The sequence below is a fragment of the Thrips palmi genome, unplaced genomic scaffold (assembly GCF_012932325.1).
Source record: "Thrips palmi isolate BJ-2018 unplaced genomic scaffold, TpBJ-2018v1 HiC_scaffold_7, whole genome shotgun sequence".
Taxonomy (NCBI): domain Eukaryota; kingdom Metazoa; phylum Arthropoda; class Insecta; order Thysanoptera; family Thripidae; genus Thrips; species Thrips palmi.
The window spans coordinates 8835534-8856128 of NW_023144634.1; the positions used below are offsets into that span (position 1 = coordinate 8835534).

Sequence of the window (20595 nt, forward strand, 5' to 3'; positions counted from 1 at the left end):
CTCTCTCACTCTCGTGGAGCGCCCCGCCTGGGTGCGAGGGAGACAGGCCGGCGGAAACCCCGCGTGGAGGCAGCCCGCATGCGACGCACGCAAGGACAAACCCACACACAAGCGCTGGTTCCGGTGTGTACAGAAGGGGGAACCCCCAGAGGCTTGAGCCCCGCTGGGTGCTGTCTTCCTTTCTGGGGCCCCGTCGGGCCCCCTGCCCGATTGGGCAGACGCTGTCGGCTCGGCTCACTTATTGTTTCATTGGCAGAGAGAGGCCTGAGCCCTCATTGGCCCGCTTTGGCGCGAGGCTGAGCCTTCCCATCCGCTCGGGCTGTTTGCTGACTTCTTACCGTGTATCTGTTGCCGTGCTCACACACACGCACACACCTACACGCACGTAGGATGCGTGGCAAACGCGAGTTTTGTCGCGGCCTTGTAAACTACACGCACGAAATGGCTTAGCGGTAACCAAGGCACGCGTGTCCGCAGCGACAAGGTGCACGCACAAAAGTTTCGCCCCAGCTAAAATAAAAACTTAGCAGACTTGGTAACAAACCTCAGTTTAACAATAAGGCTTTTTGTGTGTTTGTTCCTACCTCCTTCCATTCACTATAAATTTGTTTGCTGAGATTCAAAGTCAAGACTTTTTTGTTTTCTAAAAATTTTTTTTTAAAACATTATGAAAATATGGAAGAGAATGGTGGAGTTACGGACCTCTACTGCTACGGTAAACTCAAATCCACCAGACAGCAGGGCAGCGCGCCTGCAGTGTAGGCAACCCCCGCTGCTCCACACACGCGTGTCTGACGGGTCGGCCTACCTCCACAGGCGCGAAGCCGACGCGAACAGCGTTTCCAAGGCAACGGACCGACAGTGTAATGCCGCATTCCACTCCCAATCTGTGCCGCGCTGCGCCACTCGGCCCTGGGCCTTTGTGACATGTTCGGCCTCATTGAGGAATCGATGGGGAAGTGATTGGGCAGTGACTCAGGAAGCGTGCCGCGACACGGGGCTGTGCCGTCACTCTGTCTCTCTCGCACCCTCACGGAGAGCCCCATGAGTGGGAGAGAGACAGAGTGACGAAACGACTCGCTCGCCTGGCCGATGAGAAATGGCACCGGAAGGGCGAGATGGGGAAGCGGATAAGGACGGCAAAGGTTGGAGAAGGGCAGGGAGTGGGGCGGGTCTTTTCGTTGAACTTGGCCCAGAAAAGCGACGCTTCGGATATTGGCTCGTAAGCTCAGCACTGCTGCACACCAACATAAAAGAATAATATGAATGTAAATGAGCTATTATTTTGTCGATGGAATGTCCAAATTTCGCATTTAAGCCACTGTACCATCTTGACTACAATTTCACTTTCCGCTGGTTTTGTGGGGCAAGTTTGCGCCTTTACATTTGGGGTAATGAATATAATTCTACCTTGCAACTGGAAAGACAAAGTCGTCAAGCCCCTACCTTCTGTGCGAAACTGTGCACGCTAGTGTGAGGGCCCAAGTAACGATAATTATAAAAATGTTTTCCCCCCTCTGCCCAGCGGTTGTCGGCGTGTAAGTGGTGCCCGCAGGGCCCGGGGCTTGGGGCCCAGGGCCCAGTGTGCCGCGGTAGGGACACCGGCAGGATGTTGTCGGCCCACGGAACGCGATCCCCAGGGCCGTGCAGGGCACTACTGCAGAGCGCAAGGGCGCGCAGGGGAGCGGCGCAGCTTAGGAGGGGAGGTTAATGAAGAGCGATGGAACGAGTCGCCAGCGAAGCTAAGGCAGTGGAGGTGCGCGCCGTGTAGGCCATGTAGGCCGTGCCCCGCGACGGCCAAGAGGATCACATTGGCTGTTGATCCCCAGGGATCCCCCTCAGACCGGCGCGCGGGGGGTCGTTTCGGGCTTTGTTTTGGTCTCACTCTGGCCGGGTGGATTTGTAATGTTTTTTAATAAGCGCGCCTCTAAGTTATGCAGATGTGGCGTCCATGGGGCTTTGTACGCGATTGTCTGCGAGGGCATAGGTACTTGGCCTATTCGGAGGGGACGTTGTCACCTGAATGCACGGCCTTGCTTTTCTCTCGCAGTGTGCATTCCTCGGCGTGCGTCAAGTGTGACAACAACTTGAACGGTGCCGTCGTCGCTATCTGCGCGGGGGCATCATCCTCTGCGTGTCGCCTGGGTAAGGCGTCCCGTGAAACTTTGATCACGGCGCGGCCGTGGCGGGGCGCTTGCGGGGCGCGGGACAGGTCGGTTGTGTGAAAGGGGTGGGAAGAAGCCACCGCACAAACACCCCCCATCAATGTACACTCACACACACACACACACACGTGGCACAAAGGCGTGGCGCGCCGGCCTAATCACCGGTTTGCGCGAAGAAGGGTTCGAAGCACGCCAGGGCCGCCAGGGCCCCAGAGGGGGGGGGGGGCGGCGTGGGCGGCCCCAGGCACCGGCATTAATGCCCAATTAGAAAGACTGTCTGGCTGGCGAGGTCTCGAATGGGGAGAGCCTAGCCTCCCTCGCTGCGACTGGCTTGGCTTGGCTGCCACCGGCTCCACCCCATGCACGCCACGTCGCGCCACGCCGCGCCACGCACGCGAGGCGAAAGTCAAGCCGCTCGCCACCGGGGCCGATGGGGACCGAAGGGGGCGGCTGTCTGCTCCACTCAGACAAGCTGATTTTTATTGCGTCCGGCCCGCCCACCGCATGGTCGCTCCCAGCAAAGCTGAGCTAGTTGTTCCGGGCGATGTACCGCCCGAGGTGTCTTGCTGTACGCGGCCGCGCGGCCACCGCCGCCTCGGTTTATGACGCGGCCTGACACTCGGCCTCGGGGGAAGCGGCGCTGGCGGAGGGGCCGAGGATTAGAATTTAGCACCGTGTGGGGAGTGAGCAGGTCAGAGACCCCGGGCAGAGCCGGCCGAGGGACCTTTTAGCCTGGTCTGCCCTTTGTCCTTGGTCTCTGCGACGGACGGGTGTCTCCTAAGCATGCCACAGCCTTTCAAAAGTGAAAAACAGAATGCAGAATTGAGGTAGGTGTGCTGTTAAAAGACTGATAATAATTTGGCGGCCGGGTTTGTTGCTGCGTTTCACCGTCGTGATCAAGACTTTGAGGACTGGACGCACATTCACTCTTTCTTTTACATTCCTTAGGAAAATACTCCAAATACCTCGTCACCAATTCTTGACGAGGATCGACGTGCGAGTGGGGGGCCATAAACCGCCCCGCCCGGTTCCTAGAAGCGCCCTAACCGGTCTACATAAAAAAGAAACTGTTTTGGCGGGAAACGGTGGCGGAGGAGTGTAGTAAGCCCGTGCGGAGTATCGGGTTTAACGACTCGGCGCCAGTCGGCCTGGGCCGCGGCGCCCTGGCGGAGCACGACCGAGTGTTGGGTGAGGTCAGCCTTCGCCAGGGGTGAATGTATTGTTAAACCCTCATCCCATTAGGCATGGGCTTCGCTTGGTGGTTTGCTGAGGGTGCTGGTGGGCAAAGAGGCCGTGTGGGGTAGGGCCGGGTAGGGCCGCTGGGGCGGCGCGCCGGCCTATGGCAGCGCCTGGCATTCGGCACCCACTGGGAAAACTGTTGTACGCGACACGGTCGGGGCTTCCCTGCATGCGGTCGTCTGATTCCGCACAGCGCTGCATCGCTCTGTCCCCCTCGCTCTCCCACCGCCGCCTACGGAACGCCACCAGATCGCGAGGCCGACGGAAGCACTGTTTGGAATGAGCGTGCAGGGTGCTGGCCTGCGACAATGACTTGGGTCCAACCGCGCGTCACCCCGCTTGTTCTCTTCCCCATCCCCACTAGCAGAGCACTTCTATTTTACTGTGTCGCCATGCCTCGCCACGCAAGAGACCTAGGCTGGGCTGGCCCTCCGCAATGACCGAGTGCAAAAGGCGGCGATCGGCGCGCCCCCTCGCGGACGCGCCCCGAAGCCGGCGCCACACTGGTGGGCTCGGCGGGCATTAGGGCGCTCAAAAGGTTCAAAGGCGGTTTCTTTGGCTCCGCCGTTGTCGGGCAGGGCCTGGCCGCCTGGCTGCTGCTACACTCGCAGATGAGGTCGTAAATGGCCCCTCATTTTCCGGCCGTGCTCCGCCTGCTCTGCTCCGGGCAACTTCGGCTGGCTTTGGTGCACTCACTTGTAGCATGCGAGGGCGGCGGGTCCGGCCGAGTCTGGCGCTCTGCCGCTAGCGCTGCGTCGTACTAGTCGCACTACTTCTCCGAGTTGCCGGCCCCGGCCCCACTTTCGGCGCGGCTTTCGAGGTCGCCGCTTTAAGTTGGGACCCAGTGCGCTACCGCCTCGCTCGCCCTTCCACTGTCAAAATTTGTTGTCGCTTAGGACAAAATCGTGGATGGCATTTTCATCACCGTCAAATGGTGATAATCATCACAAATTGATGACGTTTTGATCAAAGTTGAATCGGCTACACATCTACCTTGTGTGACTCGAACTCGGGTCTATGTGGAGGACAATTATGATGAAGTGAATTCCAAATCAAGTCAAACCTGAAACGTCATGTTAACCGCGGTCTTTTTCAAAACCATAATTCTGCTGCCACTCGCTCAAGCAACTGCGCTGAGTGCGCTCCAAATTCCAAATGCCCCTGCTGCACCCGACACGTGTTAACCGTTTGCGACAAGCTGAACTGGCGAACCGCGCCGTGTCTGGGACGGTCCGGGACGCACCACCCGCAGGCTGATTCCAAACAGTGCTTTCTGTCTGCCTCGCACTCATGTCGCCAGGGTTGCGAGAGAGAGAGCGACGGAGCGCTGTTCTGAATCGCTCGCCGCTGCGCGTGCACCGCAGACCTGTCCCGTCCCGGCCGAGCGGAGCGCTGTGGCCGCCTCGCCCCTCCCCGCGGCGTTTCGAGGCGAGGGCGAGAACACTGGAACCACTTGTCTCGCAACTCCTATCGCTGCGGCCTAGACTCCCCCCTGCGGTTGGTTATAAAACGTGTCGGACGCAGAGGTCGACCAAACGGACGATGGTTTTGTCACAACACGGCCAGGCTGGGTCGTTCGAAAAAGGTGGAAGACTCGAGCACCGGCCTGGAGCGTGTTGAGACGTTATTTCGGACGAAGCAGGCTCCCGCTTCGAGTCGGAAGTTTGCGGGGCGACGCGTTAGGCGGGGGACTAAGTTGTAAGCTTGTGTGTATTTAGACAGTTTGGGGGAGCAGGGCCGGCGAAGGGGTGGGGTGTGTCGAAAGGACTTAATGTATTCCTCATTACGGACGCACCCTCCCCGCCTGCATGCGCCGTAAATGGAATTCAAAAGGCCTCGTTCTTCGCGGAGGGATGCACCACGCACGGCCGCGCCGCGCCCCGCCGCCTTGCATGACAAGTACTACCCCTTCCGCCGCGGGGCGGGGCGGGGCGGGGCGCGGACCCGGTGGAGCAGGCCGTGACTCTGCGCCCCGGAAATCAACTCATATTTCAGCCCCGTAGCTTTGGCAGGGCGGGGCGGGGCGGTGCGGCGGGTGCGGACGGACTCTGTGTACGCAACACGATAGGGTGGCCGGGCGGCATGGATACAGCCGCGCGCCCCGACGAGGCCCGACGGGGCCCCCGTGTGGCGTCGGTACGCCGCGCCGCGAAATTCAATAGTGTACCCAGAGCCGCTAGTGTTGGGCGTGGCCACGGAAATACACTGGCAAATATTTTTGTGTACGAGCCATCTTTTTCGTTCGAAATTCATACGAAATAGCCTCACTCGAATGGGAGCCATTTATGTAGCTGGATTTAACAGTTAATTCATTCCATTGAAAAAGATTTTGGACTTTTGAACTCTACAGCAGGGCTCTAAATCATGTGCTATACACGCGACAGCACGTTGACGCTTGGTCCAAAGAGGAGCCTGTGGGCTTTTGCACGATCCCCTAGCGAGCGGGGGAGCTGAGCGCGTGGATACAGGTGTAGGTGCTTGATGAGAGTTTCAGTGGCAACGTGTCAAGTCGCTAACAAAGCCAACCGTAATGCTTTGAGATCCAATTAGAGATGCGAAAATTTGTCGTGCTGGCCTGCGGCCGTGGGGCTGCGGGGCCGCGGTGGCGGTGAATGGTGGCAAGAGGAGGGGGCTGGAGGGGCGGTCGGCCCGCGGCAATCTGTAATGCTTTTGTCTTTGCGGTTGTTGTGTGTGTGCTTTGTGTAGGAAAGGGTTGCGGCGCTTCCAGCCCGGCCCTAGGCGGGCCGAGGCGGCCAGAGGCCCGGCCAGTCGGCCAGTCACGAGCCGTTATGGGATCGTTGGCACCACTAATGCTAGCACACACCTCACCGCGCAGATGCTGCGGACGGGAATGGACCGGGGGGAGGGGGAGGGGTTTAAGGAGCTCTCCAGGTCTGGAGTGCTCGCTAGGTCCACAACACTTCACCTTGGTGGACTAGCCACGCACTCCTAGTGAATACGGTAGGAGTTGTGTGTCCATCCGCGCTCAAACGGGAAGAGTATGAAGCCTGAGGTACGTATGCCTTCTCCTGGAAATTGGTTTCATCACAAGTACCAACAATAATAGCACGTGAATATTGTTGGACGCGTACGACGCGCCTCGACAGCGTACCGAAAACAATAAAAGAACCGCGTCGGCGATTCGCACCCTCTGGAACTCGAGCAGGTGGTGGCGCTCGCCTGCCTGGAAGTACTCGTGAATATTGAGGCGCTTTATTAATTCCTGGAGGCGTGTCCGGGCCGTGTCGTGCGGATGCCGGAATTCTCTCCCACCCCTCCGGTTCCCCTCCTGCTTTTGGCCGGGGCAGGACACCTCTTTGAGGGGCGGGACAGAGCGCGAGGACCCCGAAGAGGACCCCCACCTGTCCGACGTAGCCACACTGCCGACCACCGCAGGCTCATAGGCTGCGTTCGTCCTTTTGTCGCCGTCACTTATGGCCGGCTCTGGAATGCGGCTATCACAGTGGAGGCCCGGCCCGGCCAGCCCCGGCCCAGGGCAAGCATTCCACAGAGGGGCGTGTCGCCACCGCCCCTGCCTCCGAAGCCTGTCCCTGCCTGTCTCGCACCCGTGGGGCGTGCTGTGGGGTGAGCGAAGGACAAACCGGTCTTCGGATGCAGACGGGCCTCGAGCCGGGCCCAGGCACGCGCACGCAAGCATGCGCTTTAGAAGTTTGGCGGTCGTGGCCGCCCCAAAGGTTAGGGCCCCGGTTGGGACCGCGCGGCAACTAGGAGGCCCTGGAATAAAAAGGAGAACAATGGCCGGAAAAATGAGGGGAAAGTTTCCTGAAAGTAGGCGTGTCATGGTGCAAGAAAACGCATCGTGAGAGGGCGGGGAAAGCTGAGGGTACATCGACTGTGACCGGAGAAATAGGAAAACCTGCGCTGGTTCTCGTTTGTTATTATTGCATGTCTTAATTTTAAGTAATGTCCGATACTGAAAAGATGAAATCGTTGAACTGTGTAACGCTTTTTTCTGCATTATGGTTCTCCCCTTTCCCGTTCGCTGTTCAAGTGACTGACCTCGCCGGCCTGGCGGCGCGCTTCACTCGAGAGCAAACAAGGCTCGATTAGACCTCGGAAGAGGTTGGCTCGATTCGGCGAGTTTGTACAGGGCTCGCTCAAAGAGCGCCGTCCAGTTTACGTTCCAATGGGCTTTACTGTGCATTTTACTGCAACCAGCCCTGGTTCTCGCAGATCGCAAAGTTTACGATTTCTAGAAGGCCACACGATGCAAAACGAGAAAAAGAAAAAAAACTCCGTCATAGACTGTGCTTTTACATAGCGGGGGGTTAGCGCGCCTCGCGAAGCAACAACTGGATAAGGAAACACGAAAAACTCGAGAGGAGGGGGCCCAACGAACAATAACAACTTGCCCAGCGGGACCCAGACGACTGATTCCAAAGAGTCGTTTCGTCGCCTTGTCTCTGTTGCGCCCATGGGGCGTTTCTAAAGGGCACGAGAGAGACAACGACGAAAAGATCGTTTGGAATCAGCCTGCAAGCGACCCCCGCGGTCCCAGCGAACGTAGAAGAAGGGGGGAGGGGGGGGGGAGACTGCCGATGAGTATTCCCTTGGTTTGGATCCTTTTCTGTCCTGTTTCAATGGCCTTCGAGGCCTAAAGTTTAGACACAGCGAGTGAGCCCCACCGAATAATGAGGGATCACCCCCCCCCTTTTTTTTCCTCTCCCGCCTCATGCACGCCTGGAAAGAGGGCGAAATCAAAATAGCGGATGAAAAGAAATTGGTCCCTCGCGCGCGCGCATGCCCAGGGGTATGTCCTCTTTGTCTTTGATGTGCCCCGGCTGTAAGTTTTGAAAGCGCGTCCGCTATTCACGCGGAGGCAAAATGCCTCATTTTTGTGCGCGGGGCGCTGTGGTAACCCTGTTGATAAATTCGAAACGAATTTCAGGAATTAACGTTGAGAGTTAGTTTTGTAACACAGTACAACGATACCAAGGGAATGCAATCATAGTCAATGTGATTTAACTTTGTTGTCAATATGGAGTTGCATGACAGACACTCACTGCACCAACTTCAATTTGCTGTGCTTGCGAGGAGGTACCCACCGTCGCCTGCTTTGCCACTCGCCAAAGGCAACGCTGGTGGCAAAGGCCCCCCCTACTTGTATGGAAATGCAGGTGAGTTACTCGTGCCTGCGCCCGCCGCCAAAACCCCCGGAGGAGTTCCGTTCAAGTGTCCGCACCACCACGACTACCTCGGCACCGCCACGGCACCGCCAACGAGCGCTCTGCAGCCGCTGCCGTGGCGAGGCCACCGTGGGGGCGGTGCGGTGTGGATGTTGCCGGAGGGCTGGGCCCGTTCCATATACCGTCATCAGTGCCGGCCGGCCCGGCCCCGGTACCTGCTCTGCGTGCTCGGCGCCCCGCTCGGCGAGTACCCTCCTGCCATGCACGGCGCCCTCAAGGAGCCCCTCTTAATGGACCACTTACTGCAGTCTCGCTGCGAAGGATCGTTTCCATCGCTCCGTCGCACTCCCGGAGCGTCCCGCAGGTGCGAGAGAGACAGAGCGATGAGGCGGCGGCAGGCAGGCGCACGCACGGCGCGGTCTACCGAAGGCTTGCCGAGAGAGGCATGCAGGGCTACGACTACGGCCTCGATGATGGAGACGGACCGCCGCGGGCTGCGGCTGTCTGAGGCCTCGCCGGATGCGGTGAGGGGTGGGGAGGAATGCACCAACCGGCAGCACAGGAATCTCCATCGCACTGTAGGCCGATTCCGCGAACGGCCCCTCGGTCTCTCTCACTCCCACACCGGTGCGGCTTGGGTGCGACAGAGACGGGGCGACGACAGCGGAGCTCGAAATCGCTCTGCCGGGCATCCGCTCCGCTGCATTGCGCCACCAGCCGAGCTTGGCGAGCCGCTGCTGCGAAATGACAGGGCTGCAGTTGCCTGCCTTCGGGACCCCGCAGGCCCGACTCTCTACGAAAAGTCCAGAAGCGTCACTGAATAACAAAAGGTGAATTTTGCGCTAAAATTGTTTTTCGAGCCGAGCGGCCTCTCATCGCCTGCATTCTTTGCGGTGCGTGGCTCGGCGGCGAATATCGACTCGCGACCGCCGCGCCCAAACCGCGGCTGCGATGCGAGGAGGCTCGGCGAAGCAGCCCCGCGCAAACAGTGGAGCCAACAGTCACTATCGCTTAGCGCACCGCGAGCAGCGCGGCGCCGGCGCCACTGCTGCCACTTTCACGGTCGCTGGTGTTGTTGGCGGACCAACTTTGGCACCCCTGTACTGCGGGCCGCCCCGCCTCACCCCGCCCCGCTCCGCGCTCTCCGAAATAAGCCTGGAGATGCCGAACAATACAGTAGGGCCTGCGTGCGTGGGCGTGGTGTTGTGATTATTTGGTGTGTGTGTGTGTGTGTGTGTACGTGTGTGTGCGTGGGCGCACCGTCGCGGTCCGACAGTGCGGTGAGTGCGAGAGTGAAATTGAACAGGCTCAACAGGAAACCTGAGGCATAATAACATAGGGAAACAATCGAACTAGATACACAAAAAGATCCACGCAAAAACTGTTTCTTTGTTGTTTCTTTGTAAACAATTTCATTTTCTTATTTTTGTTGGCTAAACTAAACGATCTAGCAGCGACTAATTTTGCTTCAAAACGGGCCGTCGAAAGCGCCTGCGAGGCACACTGTCCCGCCGAACAGCCAAGTGATCGGGTTGCCTATCCTCTCGTCCGCAGGCGCGCGGGAGGATGGCACCTTTGTTTCGTGCCTCCCCGCCGCCGGCAGCCTCTGTCTCCTTAAGCATTCTTTCCCTCTTTTCTTCTTTTTCTCCGCCTCGTTTGCGGGAGAAAGTTTTGAGCGTGTCCGGGGAATCCGCAGGAGTGTGCCGTACACCTGCCGGTGCTCCCATGGTGCAGACTGCGTTGCGTTGTCCCAGCGGTCGGACCAGACAACCGGGGGATTACTGCAAAAGTTGACATCTTGCTGACAAAACTTCTATTTTAATCTCATTTTTGATAGATTTTGACATAACGGAATCTTCGTGTCACATCAAGATCGAATTCGTACTGTACCTACCGCCACCATATCATTCACAGCAGAGCCAAAAAGCTGAACTGGAGCTGTTAGAGTATTTCAGAGATGATCTGACAACTTTTTCCTTAAGGGACTTTACAGGATTTGCGAACAGTGGACAGACGGGCTTAGCGTCTCAATCAAGCGGCCAGGAAGCAAACAGAAGCGGGTTGACAAATTTTTCAGCCGTCGCCAAGGTCACGTCGCGTGGTCTGCGAGCATCGGCGGCGGTGAAGTGGAGAGTGGCTCTTCCGGAGGGAGAGACCCACCACCGCTCAGCCACATCCATCTCGTTTGCGTGCCGCGCCGCGCGTCCCGAGCGGTGGCACTGCCAATGCTGTCACTCCTTGGCTCCGAATCATCATCAATCTGTTTCCGGGGCGGAGCGCGGAGCGGCGTGGCGCGCCGGGGAGTGGGATGGGGCCGAAGACAAATATGTCTCCTTCTATTGCACACAAGTGCTCGGGCTCCTTAGCGCGACGACACCCGAAGGGCCCGAAGGCATAGTGAGCTATCACCCCCATTCAGCCGCTGCTCGTAATCTCATCTCCTCCAGCCCCACCCCACCCTCGCACGCCGCCGCACCCCGCCCCTCCCCCAATCCACGGCCCTTTCAAAGAGGTGCCCCTCGCGACAGTGGCACAGTGGCTCTAAAGTCGCCCGAGACCGGACGTCGCTTGTCCTCCTTCTTCTCGAACCCTCGCCGTCAACGCCCTCTTTCGTGCCGGTGCGTATGCCTTTGTGGACCACCGCGCCTCTAAAGCGAAATTTTTGAAGGCGTCGACTTATGTTCTGAATTTATTGCCAAGGTTTTGAATCATAAACCGTGAAAGTGTGGGAATATGTCAGCTTGCTTCGAGCCTTGAACCGTACGCCTGCTGCTGACCCCTTACAACATGTGAAATTTTCCTAGTTACACGACCTCCTTACTATCAGGCCTTGCCGCTGTCTCCACGCGCACGCTGACTGGAGCATTAGTCGCGCAGAGACAGCCTTCACGTTATCGGTTCCCCCGGGATCGCTCCTCCGCTTCAGCCGCCTATCAGCACAGAGGGCGTTGTTGTTGAGGTTGGCAGTGCCCCGTGGAGACTGGTGCCGGGGCCGCCGGGGCAGGCAAGGCGGTGCCACGGCGGTGCCCCTCCTGACCTTCCCCACCCCTCCCCCGCGCCTTCTTGATTCCCTCGGCGTCCCTGCGATCCCAGTCTTCCTCGTCTGCGAGACGGATGTCAGTGGAAAGCGTGTTGCAGTGACCCAGTTTCTACGCCGGGAACGAATAACAGAGGGCGCTACGCGCTCTACGCGTGTCGGTACTTTGCTGGTACTTTGCTAAACACGCTGCCTCGTTCATACGAGCAGGAGCCTCATGTTAAATCGGCTTGCCCGGTCTGCGCGCTTACTTCTCGGAATGTACTTCAGACGGGGAACGGGGGCGTGCCGAGACAATCGGACTGTACTCTGCACTGGGCAGCACGCGAGGTCCGCCGGGACGACTGAGTGCCCCTGCAGTGTGGTGGGTTCACGGCACCGAAGGCCGAGCCTTAAGCAATTGTCTGCTGAAGGATTCTTTGTTCCCAACAAAATTTTCGCAGTCGAGCAGGGTTTTAGCTCTCTCGGTGTAGGACGCTAAGTTACGAGGCGGGTGACATTTTTAAAGTGTAAGCTCGCAGGCCTGTGGAGGGGACTTTTCTGCAAATTGCATTTGTCATTTCCTTGCACCCTTGTGTGCCCTCCAGCCTTGAGGCGTGGCCTTCTGCCCTGTACGCAGGGGAACTCCCAGTCCTTGGGGGCGTGCTCCCCCCCCCCCCCCTCCCCGGCCCGGCCCTGGCAACCCTGGCCCGCCTGAAAGCCTGAAAGCCTTCATTTACCGTCCTTTGTGCAACAGTCCTCGAGCAACAAATTAATTCCCCCACTCTTGAAGCCCGGCCTGGCGGCCTGGCGGCCCGCCTGTCCGGACGGAACACAATTCACCCACGCTTTGACGCTTTTAAAACCCCCGCTTCTTCTTCGCCGCGTCGCCCTGCCCCGCGTCTTCCCCTTCTGCTGGATCTGTAGACGCCACAATTTCTTGCTGCCGCTCCTCCGGGCGCGGCAACTTCTCAAAGAGGCCAGGACACATATTAATCCCTTTTCCGTGAGCCTGGGGAGTGTGTCGTACTGGGTAGGAAGGTGGGCAGCCTCGGCCTTGGAGTCCGTGCAGTGGCCCGACGCTGGGCGGCCATTTCGCTAGGTCGAAGCGGCCGAGCCGCACCGCCGTACCCGCCCCCAGTGCATATCCGTCCTGGCCAAGCCGGCCCAGGCCCTGTGGTTAGCATGCGACCCGCGTGCACGTGGCCCACTAAATTAAAAGTGGACGGGCGAGGCGTCGCCAGGGCGTCGCTTGGGCACGCCACTGCGAGCCTCGTGCCTGCGACGTCCTTCTGATTTCTCATTCCCCGACGCCCTCCTCGAGGGGACGGCCTGGCCTCCTCGTCGTGGGTCCTCCAGAACGAGCCGGGGGTGAGGCCGCCCCCCTCAAGTCCAAACCGCTCGTCTTATTTCTTCTATTTTCCCTGCGGTGGCGGCGTTGGTACTGTACTTTGACGACTGAACCTCTTTCAGTCCTTTTCTCCTCTTTTTTTTCCACGCAACTTTTCACAAGTTAGCAAAGACGATTGATCCCTAAAGTGGCGCCCTTTCGCATTCATGGCCGCGTCACGCAAGTGGCTCCGTTTACAAGTTCGGTTTATTTCCGTCAAGTTGGCCGCCTGGCTCGGCCGCTTTGGCCTGCACCCTCGCCAGAGTCACCAGCCCCGGGATATTAATAGGGACAGTGAAGTTTAATAAGAACAAGGAAAGTTGAAGGTGTTCTGCATGGGACTCGTGTAATAACGCATTAGAGACAACAGGGACCTCCCCGGGCGACTATTAAGTCGGCGTTAAGCGCACGGCGGCGGCCAAGGCGGGGCGGGGCGTTTGCGTGATTGCGCCAACTTTGGATAATAATATGCACGCGCGTGCGGCGGGGCTGTCCTCAACATCGCCGGGTTAAGGTGACAGGATCCGGGAGATACTCTGTTTCCATTGTCTTCTTCTTTTCTTAACCTTTACTTTTGCTGTTTTTATTTTAATTATAGGCTAAGGGAATGCTTCGTTCCTGCTTTCTCTGTGTGCTTAAGTTAACAGTTGTGGTGTTTTTCATTGTTTCAGGCACGATGAGTTAGTCCAGCATGAGAGTCCGACCGCCATGGTGGAGTCCAGCCATCGGGATACTCGCCTTGGCAGGTACGTTATCAGAAGGACTTATCCGAGTCGCGGTATAGGCTCCTTCGTGCCGACTCGAAATCCGAGTGAGCTGACCCGAATTGCGCCCCAAATCTGCTCCGAGCAGCGCGCCCCATTTGCAGACTGGCAAAGGATATATAAACGTTCCGGAGCATCGCGGCCCGGGACGTCTTGGAATTCAGCCATAAGTTGAGCTGTTTGGGGCCGCGCGCCGCGGCACTGTTGGCTGCTTCCGAGCAGTGGTTCCGTCGCACTGTCGCCGTCGCACTCCCCGGGTGCGAGAGAGACAGAGCGACGACGGCGCCCTCCGGACTGCTGTGCGCTTCATGGCGCGCCGCGTCGCGAGAAGGCGCGCTCCCTGCGCCACTGCAGTCGGTATTGGACTTCTGTCAACGTTCGCGTGAGATTTACCAAATCACGTCGTAACTGCAAATTCAATCGCACCCCCTCCCCCTCTTTTTCCGCGACGCACGGCCTTGGCGTCCGAAGCGCGTGCCATTCGAGTTGTTGAGTCTCTTCGCACGCGGCCGCGCACTTGTCACGCCGCCCACGTGGCGCGGCCGAATGGCGCGAGATTCAAATGATGACCGGGCGGGGCTGTGCCGCCTATCGCGTTCGCGCGGGCACACGCCGCGGCGCAGGGCAGACGCCTTGTTAAGGAGACAAATTGGCGTGCAGAGTGTTCTCGAGCTTAGGACGTAACGGGGCCTTCCACGAACCAAGTGACCCAAAATAGGCCACTTTTGTACCCCTTCCCCCCTCTGCGACCTGGATCTTGCAATGTATTTTTAATGGGGGTAAGCTTTTTTCTATTAAAAAAAAAATAAAACAGGTGTTGGTGGCTCCTTTCTCGATGTCGAGCTGGTACATTGTGACAGACGCAGGTCCTTTGCCTCAACCCCCTCCCTCTGCCTCTCCCTTTCTCTTTCCCCAGCACACGTACAATAAACATGGCACATAACTCGCTGTGCTCCTGTTGTGTGATCGCTGGCTAAAGGGCAGCTTGATGACAAAAGCGGATTTTTTTTCTGCTCTTTTGTGCCGAGAGAGCGAGGGAGAGAGAAAAAGAGGAAAGCCCTGTCGAACTGCAGAGCAGTGCCTTCCCACCTTTCCTGTTTGGCTCCGTTTGTCCCGGCCAGTCGTGGCCAAATATTTGCAATAAATTTGGCGCCGACCCGTGTCCAAAGACCAGCTCTTCATTCCGGCTGACACACACACACACACACACACACACACACACACACCAACACTCCAACACACCTATACATTCTCACACATACACACACCAATATACACTCACACATACGCAGACCTATACGTTCTCACACAGACACACACACCTTTTCGCACACACACACACGTGCGCGGACAATGCAGAGACGTGCACACAACGACAATCAATAATCCTGCAGCTGTCTGGAAGACGTCGGCCTCCACGGGATGAGCAGAGAAGGAGACGAGAAACGCGCGGCGTGACACGGGAAATAAAATGGAAGAGAAAGAAGATGAAGGGTGAAAGAAAAGAGAGGGGGGAAATATGTTTGATGGTAACCTTTTATAAGTCTGAGGGGGCGAACAAATGGCGCAACAGATAGAGGCGCCACAAAGAGTGGCTTGAGAAATCCGAAATGCCGGTGCAATTTTTCTCCACTTGCCTTTATTGCTTTCTCCGAGGAGCCACATGCCTGGCGGGGCGTGGCGCGGCGTGGCGCGGCGTGGCCTCGGCCGCTTGATATTTCATTCCGCGTAATATCCCACACTGCCATTCCCGTGTGTCAACGAACAAGGTCGGGTTCGCCTCCCCGCCGGGCTGCGCAAAGAAGGGCCCAAAAAAAAGCCGGAAGGTGGAAGCCAGATTTGTCGATATTCATATCGAAAATATGGGCGCCGTCATCGGAGGAGAGCAAGGCCAAATATTAACTCAGCGGGCAATTCGCCTCGGCAGCGCGCCGCCCTGGCCGAGGCCCTGGTCGAGGCCCTGGCCGCCCTGATTGCAGGGAGAGAGGGGCCCAAGTCATTGGACCCTCGGCGCACGCGCGAACTTGGAGCTCAAAAAGGGGCACTTGGAAATCGCTCAACAGTTTGGAACAAGCCCCTGTTACACGCCTTATTTAAGAGGATGACTTCGCGGAGGAGAAATTCAATATTTTGCGCATTACTTGTTGATAGGATGCAATTTTTTCCCTCCCGTTCCACTATTGTGACAATCATGCACAAAGTCGTATACCATTTAAAATAGCACAGAATTGTTTTGTTAAACATTTAAGGTTTTGCATTTTGGGTTGCGTTTTGTTTTGTTTTGATTCTGGACGAGAGGTGCATTGAACTGGAACCACCTGTTGCAGGCCTCTGCTCCGCGTACCACCTGCGCGTGGTCAACACCAATGGCCAGGGCCTCGGTCTCGGCCTCGGCTCGGGCCCGGGACGGCCCGCGGCCGGCAGGCAGACCTACATGGCGCTGTCCGGAGACCTCATCGTGGAGATCCGGCAGCTGCCGGTGTGGGCGCGCGGCCGGCGTCTGCTGCTCCTGCTGCTGGAGCACGTCGGCAACGGGCCCGCCGGCAACAACTCCAGCACCGAGCAAGGTCAGTGACATTCATTGAGATACACTGTCACTCAGCAGCACATGGCTTTAATTTGGATGTCCGCCATTGAACGTGTCTTGCAGGGTACTCGGTGCAAGGCTCCATCCAGGTGAACGTGGCCACGAACGCGGCCAGCACGTCGGCTAACACGGGCGGCCGCCTGCAGTGGGTGCGCGGCTACAACCGCAGCAGCACGTCCACCACGCGGCCGCTGGGCAAGATGACCAGCTCGCAGCCCAACCGCGCGTCGCCGAGCGCGCCGCCGGGGCCGGCCCCGCCCACCACGCTCAAGCCGCTCGTGGCGCGCTTCCCGTGCGGCTTCGTGGCGCGCGGCGGCCGCTACGCGCTGCGGCTCGCCGGCCTGGACCGCTCCAAGAAGACGACCAGGAAGGAGGCGGGCGACAGCGGCGAGGCGGGCAGCAGCAGCGAGAACGAGAGCGGCGAGAGGGCGCCGTCGTCCAACCGGCTGCCGGGCACCTCCACCACGGCTACCACCACCACGGCGTCCTCCACCACGGCGTCGTCCCCCGCGGCCGCCACCGCCAGGCCGGCCTTCAACGACCCCGCCCTGCCTGCCACCAACGAGGTAGGCCAGGCCCCATGTAAGGCGATTTGTGTTTGGCAGTGCAGCCGCACTAACTCCACACTTGTGCAGACGGGCGGCCTGTTCCTGCTGGACGTCCTGTGGCCGCGCGCGCGCCTCTCGCTCGGCCCCAAGGAGATCGTGACGTACCCCGAGGAGGCGGTGCGCGCCACCGTCGAGTTCCTGGGCGTGCGCTGCCCCGCGGCCAAGGGCTCCCCCGTGTCCGAGTCGTGGCTGGAGCTCGTGTACTGCGGGCCCGTGCTGTCCGACTGCACCTACGGCAACTACACGCAGCGACAGGCAAGTGCACTTACTTTGCGTACTTTGAGCATGGTGTGCAAACCATTTTGTCATTCTCTGTAACAACTAGCAATCTTATGTGTGGCGCGAAAGGTAAGGTTTAGGGTGAGAAGCGAATTCCAGGGTGAGCTGAAGCAGACACCTTGATACTCACATTGATCTACACCCAAGTTCTATTGTCGGGCAACCCTGCCTGTTCCCTGGCTGTTCTCGCGTATTGGGCTGGCGCTCATGCACGGCCTCCAATCACCCAGGAGCCTGTAGCTCCTCGTCCAAACCCGAACCCGTTTCGCCGTAGTTTTCATTAGTTCCGAGTCCCATCCGGCACCGCTAGCGTGGGAACCGGGGCTCCTGGTTGGTCCAGGGCGGGCTGCCCTCGGGGCACGGGCCCTTTACCTGCCGTGCCGCCGCGCCGCCGAACCGCCCTTGCTCGGTGGCCCATCCTGCAGCGGCCCTAATTTTGCCGCTCCCTGCGCGCCATCAAACTCCGTGATAAGCCCTTTGGCGGGCCCGCCCAGCCCGCCCAGCCCTGCCTGGCCCTGCCGAGACAGACGGGCCGCGGGAGGGGGAAGGCAGGGGCACTGGAAAAGAATAAAGCCACGATGAATGATGTTGTTTGAAAATACCGGACCAGGTCGCGTCCCTGGCCGGCGGCACGGCTGTCCCCCGAGCGGCAGGGAGGGCCCAGCTCCCCCGCCCCCTCCCGTGGGGAGGCAGTGCTTCAGGCCAAGCACTGATGGCGGGGAAGGATTCCTATTACAGGCCGAGTCACATGCCTTCGTAATTTATGGATGGGCCCTAAGTGAATTTCGGTCCCCGGCTGAGCGCGGCTCTGGCTGGCGCTGCTGGCGCTGCCGGTGGCGGCCCGGTGCAACAGGCCGCCACCGCCCTCTCGTCCACCGCCGCCTACCTTTGTCTAACTTTGTTTCGCCGTCGATGGCGCGCGCTCTGCCGCGTCGTCATTCAGACGCGCGGCGTGTCGCTCTGTCTCCCTCGCACCCTCTCGGCGCGCCCTCCGAGTGCGACAGAGACAGAGCCACCAAGGTAATGTACCTGGAACAAACTTTCAAGTAAAATAGTCTCTCCCGCTTAAAGGGAAGTCCTGGTTTACGAAGCCACTTTTTCGGGTGTAGTGTCAGTCCCTCTGGAGCTGAACACCAATGTGCGCCAGCCCCACGACAGCTTGCGCCGCTTGCCCGACTTGCCCAGCTTGCCCGCGAGGCGAGAGCCTCCAGTGCGGCAGTCGCTCTTTCACTCGGCGTTCCCCAATATCTGGAAAGGGTTCGGTGTCGCTGCCGGGCGGCGGGAACTTCCACCTGGAGCACCATAACTCGGACCGTATCATGACCGCGCAGCCCCGCCCGGCCTCGGGCCCGGCCGCCCCGCTGTGGCTTGCCTTGTTTAAAGTCGTCCCGATGGCGGGCCTGCCCGTGGCCTGCACTGTATGGAGGCCACGGGCCGGGGGTGTTATTTACAGTCCTTGTAAGGAGTTAGATAAACCCTGCGGCCCTGCGGCGGGGCGGGGGACCGCCTCGGCCGCCGCGCCCCTCGCTACCCTCGCTCGCCCGATAGGGATTGGAGAGCATGATCTTGGCGGGGCGGCGCGGCGCGGCGCGGCTCAGGAGTGAGGCCCGGGGCCTAGACCGCCAGTCCGCCGAGCAGCCAGCCAAGCAGCCAGCCAAGCAGCCAGCCACGCTCAACTGAGTTATGAACTCCCTCCCGCGGCATTCCGCATTCATGATCCAGGCCGCCAAGCCGGGCCGCCCCATCCGCCCATCCGCAGCCTCGGCCTTCGGGCACCCTCGGGCACCTTCGGGCACCTTCGGGCACCTTCGGGCACCTTCGGGGTGGCCGCCAGCACCACCAGGAACGCAGGGATGCCGAAGACGCCGCACAGGTTCTCACCCGTCTTCTGTACCTGTACTGCTCGTAAAGGCCCCAACTGGCGTGGGAATTTGAGGGAGATTGTAACAGTGTCCTCGTCGTCCTGCTCGACACACACACACAGTGGCAGCGCTGATTTTCCGCTGACGGTGGGTCGTGGCTGATGAGTGCCGCTTGTTGCAGATCCTGCACTCGGAGCAAGTGCTGGGCTACCCCCACCAGCTGGCGCTGGGCCTGCAGTGCGAGCTGTTCGGCATGGCGGGCTACTACAGCCTGCACCTCCGCGCCGGCAGGCCCTCCGTCGTCGCCTGGCCCGTGGACGCCGGCGCCAACGCCACCATCAAGGTACGCAAGCGAGCGTGTGACCCCACCAATGGATTCCTCGTCCGGAGAGCAATCTATTGGTGGCGTCACACGTTCTGTTCGAGTTCCATTTAGCGACTCTGGAGCTCAAAACGCGTCCGGGGTTTTGGCCGCCTCTGCCGGTCTTCTGGCACACTGTCCCTGCCGCAGGCCGTGTGGAGCGACCGCTTCGTGTTCAACGTGCACGCCCGGTCCATCTTCCCGTGCGCGGCGCACAGCGGCGTCTCGGCGCTCTTCACGTACCCGGGCTGCGTGCTGCCGGCCGGCGACCGCGTGCGCCTGTTCGCGCGCCTCCGCGCCGACGTGTCCACCCTCATGCCGCCGCTCACGCTGCAGTACGTGGCCGAGCAGCGCGTCGCCAAGGGCACCCACGCCGTGGCCTTCGACTGCGACCTCTTCTCGGAGCGCTACGTCGAGTACTGCTTCGTGTACGTCAGCCAGGCCATCACCGGCGCCGTCACGGACGTGCGCATGGACTGCGTGCCCACCCTGCCCGTGTCCGGTGAGTACACTCTGAAAACGCGCGAGTCAACTTTAGTCCACTGTTGAGACCCCCCTCCCCCCGCCCGGCCTGTTCCAGCCACTCGCAGCACAGTCGCGCCCAAATTTAAATCATGGTTCGCCGCCACTCGACCGCGTCCCGAAAAAGCGAGCAAAACACCGGGCCGGGCAGACTGGAAAAGGGGGAGGGGGCGACCACAGCCGCAGCAGCGGCGGGCGACGCGCGGGGGCGCGAGGCGGATCTTTTCGGCTGACCTGGCAGGGCTGAATTTATTGTTTGCACCGCGCCGAGCCTGGCCGCGCCTGGCCGCGCCTGGCCGCGCCGCGCCACGCGAGCAGTAAATCTGGTTGCTCTCCTCCAGGATGACGGATTTATGGCTGTGTATTTTCCGCGCCGCTCTCCCACGCTTTGGGGCCCACGCGCTAAGCTCATTATGCGTATGCCCTGTTAAATTTAATGAGAGCTAGTTACACCTGCCGCAGGTGTGAGAGCGCCAGTCGAGGGGGGGGCCTTGGGGTTGGGGGAAGCTGCGTGGTTGCTTTGACTGCCGCGGCACAACTGCGTGCGATGTTGCTGTTGCCGTTATTCGCCATTTGCTTCGTTTCTGTTGTTTTTCGCTTTTGTTACCAGCCGGAGGGAAGGGGGGGGGGGGGGGCAAAACGACCATTGCGCACC

General features: G+C 59.5%; 1 protein-coding gene across 1 annotated transcript in view; it reads left to right on the forward strand.

The window, feature by feature from the left end:
• Positions 1-20595, forward strand: part of LOC117652179 — a 93712-nt gene that overhangs the window by 48445 nt on the left and 24672 nt on the right. The window contains 6 exon segments of the mRNA XM_034396896.1: positions 13629-13703; positions 16049-16276; positions 16372-16874; positions 16944-17171; positions 19239-19400; positions 19569-19920. Coding sequence (XP_034252787.1) covers positions 13649-13703; positions 16049-16276; positions 16372-16874; positions 16944-17171; positions 19239-19400; positions 19569-19920 — 1528 coding nt within the window. The 5' untranslated portion in view covers positions 13629-13648.